This window comes from Penaeus monodon, chromosome 6 (assembly GCF_015228065.2).
Source record: "Penaeus monodon isolate SGIC_2016 chromosome 6, NSTDA_Pmon_1, whole genome shotgun sequence".
Taxonomy (NCBI): Eukaryota; Metazoa; Arthropoda; class Malacostraca; order Decapoda; family Penaeidae; genus Penaeus; species Penaeus monodon.
The window spans coordinates 54,764,150-54,774,300 of record NC_051391.1 but is presented as its reverse complement, the minus strand read 5'-3'; the positions used below and the strand labels follow the sequence as shown (position 1 = coordinate 54,774,300).

Genomic DNA, 10,151 nt, shown 5'->3' with positions numbered 1-10,151 from the left:
TTTTCTAGTTAACCATTCGTTGGAATAATAATGAAACTACTTCATAGTAATATAAAGATATTACACATTGGCAGTAATAGAAAATAATTAAAAAACGATCTCATGAGTATCTTGGCAACTATGAGTCCACTTCTCAACTCTAGCAAAGAACTCTTAAATAGCAATGCAGTGATTGTGCAATTAACTTATAATCTGCAAGTGAATACCCATGCAACAGTCTTTCAGTTTGTAACATTATTTTCCTTTATTTTTCTGAGGCGAATACTAGAAGTAGATATGAATTTGACTGAATCTGTTTTTATGTGTGTGTGTCTGTTCCCAGGAAAAGATTTTCTCACAAAATTTCTCTGGATTTAGAAGAATGTAGGGATAACATACAGTGTATGTATGTATGTATATGTGTGTGTGTGTGTGTGTGTGTGTGTGTGTGTGTGTGTGTGTGTGTGTGTGTGTGTGTGTGTGTGTGTGTGTGTGTGTGTGTGTGTGTGTGTCTGTGTGTGTGTGTTTTCCACACAATTATTACCCTAAAAATACACTAAAAGTATTATCATATAATATGATGGAATTGTGCCAAATGTGGCAGTACAGGACAATAATAAATAAATCAAATAGGTATTTGTAATTTTTATTACTTATGTATTAGATATATTTTCTAAGGAAATAAGTCTAAATGTAATCTGATGAATTTAGCTTTTGCTAATCACAAAGACAAAAACAATGAAAATATATTAACAGATTCATACTAACTACACACACACACACACACACACACACACACACACACACACACACACACACACACACACACACACACACACACACACACACACACACACACACACACAAAATTAAGAAGAAAAAAGGTACATACATATAGCACAAAAAAACGAATTATTTGTAACATGTAAGATTTCTTTAATAGAAAAAATATATATACACAATGATCTAATTAAAGTTCTATATTATCACAATATCTCACATATGAATATTAAATGCTGACTCTGTAAAGACCGGAATTTTATTCCCTACAGCTTCAGGGCTGTGTGAGTAAGGGGACAGTGTCTACCAGGGTTCTCGTGAGACCTTCCACTGGAAAAGAGAGGAAAATACGTTACTTTCTTGTTCATTACCATTTGTTTGAAAATAAACTTTTCTTTGTCTCTAAAAAGAAAGTTTTATTTGTTTGTATTTCTTCATATCAAATAACACTTTCACTAAGAAAAATTATAAACAAAGTCACATCAGAAAAAAAGGATCCAATTTTAATGCCTACTCGAACTCAGAATCAGTGAATAAAGTGCTTATAATGAGTTTTCTCATTCTATGTTAAACAAGGTTCCATTTGCTAAGGTTTCACTAGCCTTATCTAACTCTGGGACTTAAACTAAGTCTGGGATTACCACCACTCTGGCTAGGGCCTAAGCTCAGTATCTGGGGAACTTAGCAAACTATAATATGAGTGTTCTTCACCCAGGCCCTGTTAATGTCTCAGTCAGAAATAATATACAGTATATGCTTGCTTTAAGATGGTATATTATGATCTACAATGTAACCAAAATGATGGGCTGGGCAGATTGAGGCAACTTTAACAAGGCAGAGTCTGGCTAGCAGAACATACACTGATCCTCACAATGTCCCACTAGTCCTTTTAGCAAATGATGTTACTCCTGTTTATAGACAATAGCATAAATATTTGTGGATAATGTTGCTAGTGAATATTTAGGATTTGAGTGAAGTACTTCACAGTCTCAAGAAACTTACGGTGTGGCAAGTAATTTGTTGTGGTCAGCCGTGTCAGGAAGTTGACAAGGTACCTGTGTACTTGGGCATACTGAGTTTCTATAGCCGATAATTCATTGCAGGTCACACGTCCTATGTCTTTCATCCACAGCTGTCCCAGACGTTGAGACAACCAAAATACCTGTTACAAAAACAAGATTTTTATTCACTACATAATTGAATTAGGTTTCTTTTTTCTTACTGCTTGTAATTTTTTATTATCTTTCTTCATGTTCCTAATCAATTTCATTTTTTCTATGAAACTTATTGTTTACAATTAAATACACAAATGCTGCATAAACTGTATATCACTATATACAGTATCACTATGTATCCTTAATTAAAATTGAAGCTGTGAGATATAATCTCCTGTACAAACCTTATTGAGGACTATCTGCAGAGGAGACGATGTCTTCCCACTACCCATCAAACAGTTTGTGATCAATCTATTTAACAGCTTCTCATGTTCTGAAAAAAAATATACAAAGTAATTCTTATTTACATTTGTATCTCTTCCTCTGAGAAAGTGGTCCCTTTTCCCAGTCCCCATTAATTTATCTTTGTTAAAACTTCCAAGAGAAAAGATGCATTCCTGATATTATTTACCTGTAATTATCACATTCAGAGAAGGCCTTGAGAGAAACAATTTTTCCACAGTCTGGTGGAATGGCAAGAAAACAGTGTTGGCAAAGTGATCATGTAGCTCCCTAGTGAAACACAACAACCACAGACGCAACAGTTGGAGTCGATGGAGTCTGGAGCGTAAGGGACCAGCAGAGTCTTCAGTATTACTGCCTGAACCAATAACTGCATTCCAACTGGCCAGGTCTGGGAAACACATGAAAGTAGATTATTAACCAACTTCTTCAGACACTTTACAAGTCAATCACCAAGCAGTGTATCCTTTTTGTATGAATAAAAACATTTCAGATCTGCTAACCGCAACTTTCCTAAATGAATGCAGAACAATACAAAAATTCATGGACTACTAAGAGAGCAACTTTAAAAGCTGACACGATGAATGAATATGATAAGCAAACAGGGTTCTCTCCTAGCTTCGCACTAACCTTTGAACTTTAATCTTTCAAGTCCATTTGTCGCCCTTTTGATGCTGAGACAGAATCGGAACAAGATATTGTACTGGCTGAGGATCTTCTCACTCAGCAAGAGATTAACTGGATATGGTACCTGGAATCAAATTGTAATGGTTATATGCTGACTGTTTTAAGTGATGAAAGTATGAATCTTATGAATGTGAAAAACAAGTATGAAAACAAAAGAAAATGCACTTTTAGTTTGACTGTTAGTAGTTTAATGGCACACATATGCAGGTGTGATTTTTCCCAAAGAAGTTTCAATGATGAGATTTATTCCACAAAGTTGTAAACCTCTTTCATCAACTATGTGCAATTTTCTCTGCCAAGGAGTTAAAAGTGCAAGGTCTTTAGTATATGGGATTACTACATTGTTCATCAACATCATCAGTGTCAGTGTCAATCAGGAATTAATTCTACCTTAGTGTGGAATCAGCTGTGTTCAAGTCTATGCAAGTCAAAAATGACCAGTTGTGATTTTAAACACATTATATAACGTTTCTGTATGGTTTACGCTTCACTTATTTTTTGACAATTCAAGTTGTGCTTCTGACTTTTATTCTACCCTGTTTAAATTTCATTGTGAATATGATTTGAAAAATCACATATATCCACAGACCAAGCAACTTCTTTCTTCATATTCTACAAAAAAAAAATAATTACCTCATAATTAATACTTATGTCTGGCAAACCAGCTTTCGAAAGTGGCATTGTTGTAGAATCGCTTGCAAGCTTATTTTTGTCCTGTTCCTCTTCTTTGATTTCATTAGAGTCTTTGCTTAGCATGCGGTCTGCTGGCACACTTTGATTATCAGTTTTGTTCTCCTCTGCAGAGTTCAAGAAACCTGGAGCTGAACTAACAGAAACGGAGAAGAGTTGTGCCAGATCTGGGACAAGGCGAGTTACACAGTCCTGGAGGTGGAGTGTCAGGCTGATTCCATCAATGCTCTCCCCAATGTCAATCTGTTGAAAAAGATTTACAAAGCTGTGCATACTACTGTAATCTACCAAGATATCTATATGGGTAAAGCTGCATGCACAAGTATAATCTAATCTATATGACATATTTTCTGCCTCGTTCTCTTTACAACCTTTTCACAGGTTTACAAATTCCTACTACAGAATGTAGTGCCACTATGTAGGCAATCATCATCACTACATCAAGGTGAAGATTGTAATCAAAATAACTAATTGGAAAACATCAACTCTGCTCAAGACTCAGCGACAGTTCCACATGTTGCCATTTATGCCTTAAAAACTATCTGAACCCAAAGCAAAGCAAGAAATAATAATAAAAAAAATACTCTAATCATTTAAAAAAGAAGAAGAAAAAGAAGTTACCTTGGAAAATAGCTGTGAGTAAAATTCATGCATGACATCACCAGCTTCCATGAGCAAGATGGAGCGCACAGCCTGACAATGGCGGTCCATGTGGTACTTTTCCAGCAGGACTTGGGTGAGACGTGCACTGAGCTCCTCTTCCTTCTTTTTAATAAGCGGGCTGATTGCGGACGACAGGAGGGACACAACAGATATTGCCCTCGGAACCTCTGCCATATCTTCTATCATTCTGAAACGCCAAAAACAAAAATAATTCTATACGTCATTCATATTCATTGTAACAAATGCAGAAAAGGTATGAATGAGAATGAGTATCTTCACAATACAAGAGACGTATTTAACTGGATTCGAATATGTTTTCTTCAGAAATACACTGTTTTTCTGACCAAGATATATTTGAAACCATTTAACCCAATTGGCATGTATCTTCTTCTTCTTCTTCTACAGGCTTTTGTCCCAGTTCAACTGGGGTCGCCGGTGCGGATCTTCCTCCTCCACTCTGCCCTATCCAGGGCCTCCCCCTCCGTCACTCCCGCCGTCTCCATGTCCTCCTTGCTGAAGGTCCAGGGAGCATGGGCCGTTCCGTTCACCGGCCGCCCATCGATTGTAATCGGCTGGGAGCTTCATGTTTGGAAAACATTTCGGAATGTACCTTGGGGAACTAGGATCGCATCATGGCCACCAAGTCGTTGAAGTCAGTTAATTCTTTCTGAGAGGTGATCAAAAGGAACATTGTGAACTACCCGACAACTTTAGCTGAGAAATTGTAGTTCACAGTCTCCGTAATGCTCTTGAATGAGAGTTTCAAGAAATTTCTCTCACAGGGGTCAAGAACGATCTCGCGAACATGCGGTGGGATGTCGACCTTAGGAGGGTCAGGCTCTGCAGCGGCCTGTCTGCATTCCTGATTCTCCGCATCATGTATTGGCTTGGCAGGGGTTTTTACGGCCGGATGCCCTTCCTGCCGCCAACCTCTTTTAGTCGCCTCTTACGACACGCAGAGGGTACGTTGGACCTATTCTACCCCGAACCCAATTGGCATGTATGGCAAGAATAAATGCCTTGCCCAGTGCAATACAGGTTTATTTATTGTATTTCACAAAGATGGCTCTACAAGAGCTTAGTCACCAAGGAGTCAGTTATGAGTCCTCCTTATCTCACCTGTTTACCCTTTTCCTTGACTTCTGGACATGTTTTTTTGTATTATTTCATCATCTTACATGTTATCGAGATTTTAATCAACAATTTAATAATCATAACATCAATAACAATAATAACAGTATCGATATCAACTGTATTAAAAAGAAAAACATATTTTCCTGCCAATTCAAGAAATGGGGAAATCACTAGGACCTACTGATGGACTCCTTGCTAGCTGAGCATATGTGGAGCCATCTGTATCAAACAAAATTCACAAAAAACTATAGGGGACAGATCATAAGTCCAGGGTAGTTGGGTTAAAGACATGTCTTGTTTTTTGAAGATATTCATTCTCTTTCATACCTTTTTAAAATAATTATATATATTAAATAATTTTCTGTATTTTTTTTTTTTTTTTTTTGCCTCTAAAAATGTACATCTATCACTATACCAATTAACCTTTAATGGATGCTTCAACTACCTCCTGGCAATGTCAAAACATTCTCTAGATACAAGATTCATACAGAAAGTGTATTACATTCCTTTGTTATGTTAATTACATCAGATGGTTTCAGTTGCAGAACTTCTGGAGAAAATACAAAACTATCTAAACTTGGATATTAACCCAATGCCACTGGGAAGATGTAGTGTTCAACGTAGTTATTTTTTGAAAAATGTCTCTACAACAGAGGACTCCAGAAGTGTTCAGCCACCTGATATCCCCTTTCCTTGATTTTTTTGGGAAAAAGATTTTTTTCTCACTAGGCTAGCAACACTATTATTATTATAGACATTATGACTATCATAATGTAATTAACATTACTAACAGCAATATAAGATCAAATAAGAAAATATTTCCAAAAATCAAGGAAAGGGTACACAGGTGAGATAGGAAGTACAAGTAACTGACTCCTTAGTGAATAAGTACTTGTGGACCCATTTATGTGTACAGAGAATGAATAAACTAAACTCACAGAGGGTATGACATATATGTGTGTGTGTGTGTGTGTGTGTGTGTGTGTGTGTGTGTGTGTGTGTGTGTGTGTGTGTGTGTGTGTGTGTGTGTGTGTGTGTGTGTGTGTGTGTGTGTGTGTGTGTGTGTGTGCATGCCATCCCTGGCACCAGTTGGTAAGATATGGAGATACTACAAAACACTTCACCTGGAAGAAAGGCTATAAAAAGGAAGTGATTCACTTTCATTCCTACTACTGAAAGTTAATAAGAATTGTACCTTCAAAGCAGAAATCAAAACAACTGACAGATCAAAGAATGCATCAAAACTAGGTACATTATCTACATCAAAACATGCACCTTCATGTTTTTCCTTCCATACCTTGTCACTGAATCTTTCTGAGCAGTCATCGTAGGGCTAGGGGGTGTCCCACCATCACCTGTAAAGGCAGCAAGGAGAAGGGGATCTACCTGCTGATAATGGGATACCATGTGTTGGTCCACCTCTGTCAAAGTACTGCAATCACCTGCCACTCCTTCACTGCCTCCAGTAGTCTCTTCTGCTTTTTCATTGGATCCATACAGGGCATCTTGTATGTGTCTTATAATAACCTCTTCTAATACCATTTCTGTAAGGTTAAATATAATAATAACATGGTGTATTGCAGCTTAACATATCTGCCAAAAAGGAAGAGAAACTCATTAAAAGCTCTCTGTTATTCTCAATTTGGTTTACAAGCTTATTTCACATCTATTACCAGGATCCATCTTGGATTTCTGATGCAGGTAGAGAATTGCTGAAGACCTAGGTAATGGTTCAACATCCAAGACAGCAAGCAGCTCACGAGATTTCCCCACCGTCGTCAGCGCTCCAACCAGAGGGGACAGAAACTTCAGACTGCTTCTTCTATCAAAAAACATGACTATCATTGATTATGACTATACAAGCTTCTTTTTTTTTGTTCACTATTCCCAAGTAGACAAAGCATAACAAAAATTCCTTTAAAACCAAGGTTAAATATGAAGCAAGGTCATACCTTGACTGTTTGACTTCGGACTGATGGTGGGGATTCAAGATGAAGGCATTATGCCAAAATGTCTCATCAGTCACTTTCACAGACTCATTTCTGTGAAAGGAAATTTGAGTCTTAATTCATAAAGTACAACACTGTGGCTTTAGCTACTAAACTCCTAAACTATACCAAATATAAAAAAATACCAAAGATTAACCTGTCTCTGGTTATCTATGCCATGTAACATATTTTAAAATCTGCTTCAAGTGAAATATTATTTTAATGAAAGTGTTTGAAACCTTTCCTCTACAAGGTCCCACTCATCCTAAGCTTTCTCACTCATAAGTAACTAAACCAGCTGGTGCAATAGTGCTACATTAATGTCTAGTAACTTGCTGCTATATTGCCAGGTTTAAAATAACACTGAGTATAGTAAAAGAATTTAAAGAACATTGTAAATACCAAGGTACTGCTACAGGACAGCTAACCTTTGGATGATGAATTCCTGGACATGGTCTACCAAGGATCCATGGAGAAGCCAGTTGTTTATTATACTCAGGTAATGACGTAATGTGTGCAGTAGGAGTCTCAGGAGCACACACCGCACACCAGGCTCTCCTGCACTTTCTACCCCATCACAGAGGCCATTGATCAGTCTGTTGAATTGAATGGAATGGAATAAGCTCCTTAATGTTTATACATGTGTGAGAGAGAGAGAGAGAGAGAGAGAGAGAGAGAGAGAGAGAGAGAGAGAGAGAGAGAGAGAGAGAGAGAGAGAGAGAGAGAGAGAGAGGGGGGATTTCTGTTTATTTCTAAGCGCGTTTCTTTGAGTGTATTTGCATAACACAGCACCTGTAAGACGAAAGCAACATAGGAGAAGCAAAGAAGCGGTTGCAGACATATAGATAGAACCATCAGTAAAAGATGATACACACTGCAAAAAGAAGAATGAAACTGGGTTAAACCATTAAAAAGGTTGCACAACTTTCAGAAAAGAGAAAGAGAAATATCTTTTTAACTATATAAAGCAGAAACTGACCAGCATATGGAAAGAAAGAAAAACTTCAAGGGTGAAAAAGAGAGATGTCTGCCTAACTCACAGCAATTTGACAATTACAACCCTGAATCCTTCTTATTTCCTGTATATGAATGACCTAACATCCTCCATTCATACACTAGCTACATCCAAACCTAATATGACAAAAATGATAATATCCATGAAAACAAAAGATATTCAGCTCAAACTAATAACCCACCTCACAGCAGCTTCCCTCGGGCTGATTTCTGGTTTCATCGCTGCCATGGAGTGAACCGTAGCTATTGCTGACAAGGTGCGTAGCCATGTGTACAGTTCTGCCTCAAGCCAAGAGAGTGTACACGTGGATTCTAAAGATAAAGAAGTGATATTAAAAGACAATTAATTTCTAAATCCTTAATAACTGCAAACACTGAATGCTTAATTTCCAACTTTTAAAAAGGTATATTCACTGCAAGATACAGGAATAAAAATAATTTGTATTTTATGGTGAATACATTGCATCTGTAGCATTATTTTAAAAAATTATAAGCAGTGAACAAGTGAATGAACACTTTTAGATATGGAACAGACTATTTGTTCAAAATATTTCAATGGATCTGATACTTTCTTGATAGGGTGTTACATAACATGATCTATAATTTTACGTAAACATTTACATATACTTCACAGAACATGATTGAATTACAATACTAACATATTTTACTATCAATATACATTGTGAAGAAAATTATACAGAGGATTTGACCATGTGCTGAATTACATAACATTATTATTGTACTTTGGAAGGGAAAATGAAATGAGGGCTTTAAACTTGAGGAAAGGTGCCTGTTGTCAGGATCTGTCAATTTCCTTCACGTTCCTGATCCTAGTCAGTCAAATTACATGTTCACTATACCATTAGAATATCTCAAGAGCTTCCCACCTCATAACACATGGGATGGCGCTATTACAGAGCCCACAGATTTATCAGAAAACTGTAGAATAGTTATGAGTCTTTAATAAACTGTACCTGGTCCCCCTCTTCCCTGTCTAGAGGAAAGTCTAGCGCTATAACATAGAAGGGAAAAGGAACATAATTACATAGAATGTCATATTACCCTGTTTCTTAATCTGATCTTCAATGGTGGCTAAGTGAGACTGAAACTGATGCCTCCAGAGTCGGATCCCAGTGGCATACGCCTGAAGTGTGACTGGGAAGGGAGGGTCCACGCTGGGCACTTCACACTTCTTCAGGAATGCATCTATCTCAAGCAGCTGATTCAGAGGCAAACAAAGTTCCTCTAATAGTCTTTTTGCAGCTCCCTGTGAAAAGAAAACAGCTAAAAACACATTCCCTGTCCTCTAATTATTTATTCTGTGGATACAAGCTACTATAACAAAAACCATTGCAATGTGATTTCATGACCTCAATATTCTACTTACAGGTGTTAAACTAGGGATAGTAATCTCAGGATGGACTACAAAGCCCTGATCAGCATTGTGTTGGAATATGTGTGATGTGCTTGGACACATCAGGACCCAGACAGTCTCTCTCATCACTGCCCATTCACTCAGCTGCTGACTCCCTCTGCTGCCACATTTAGTTTCCCTGTTGCAAAGGAAGTCAAGTTAAAGTTTCATGGACAATGAAATAAGACATGACTCAAAAAGCCAGAGAAATATAACATGACTCAAAAAGATCGCAGAAATATGAAAAGATTCAAAGGGTCCAAAGATATGACATGACCCAGAGAGGCGACCCCATACTAGCTTACCACAATTTTGCGACATTAGCAGCAGGATGTGACGACAGTG

At 37.4% G+C, this 10,151-nt stretch overlaps 1 protein-coding gene across 1 annotated transcript in view; it reads right to left on the bottom strand.

The window, feature by feature from the left end:
• Positions 1–891: 891 nt before the first annotated feature.
• Positions 892–10,151, bottom strand: part of LOC119574648 (gamma-tubulin complex component 5-like) — a 14,903-nt gene continuing 5,643 nt past the window's right edge. Inside the window, exons 4-18 of the mRNA XM_037922030.1 lie at positions 10,112–10,151; positions 9,780–9,945; positions 9,455–9,659; positions 8,575–8,704; positions 7,807–7,974; positions 7,343–7,432; positions 7,064–7,212; positions 6,688–6,934; positions 4,215–4,443; positions 3,537–3,836; positions 2,847–2,967; positions 2,386–2,607; positions 2,159–2,247; positions 1,762–1,921; positions 892–1,089 (exon numbers count right to left, since the gene is read on the bottom strand). The exon at positions 10,112–10,151 is cut by the window's right edge and continues 223 nt beyond it. Of these exons, the coding sequence (XP_037777958.1) occupies positions 1,034–1,089; positions 1,762–1,921; positions 2,159–2,247; positions 2,386–2,607; positions 2,847–2,967; positions 3,537–3,836; positions 4,215–4,443; positions 6,688–6,934; positions 7,064–7,212; positions 7,343–7,432; positions 7,807–7,974; positions 8,575–8,704; positions 9,455–9,659; positions 9,780–9,945; positions 10,112–10,151 (2,372 nt within the window). The 3' untranslated portion in view covers positions 892–1,033. The remainder of the gene's footprint in view (positions 1,090–1,761; positions 1,922–2,158; positions 2,248–2,385; positions 2,608–2,846; positions 2,968–3,536; positions 3,837–4,214; positions 4,444–6,687; positions 6,935–7,063; positions 7,213–7,342; positions 7,433–7,806; positions 7,975–8,574; positions 8,705–9,454; positions 9,660–9,779; positions 9,946–10,111) is intronic.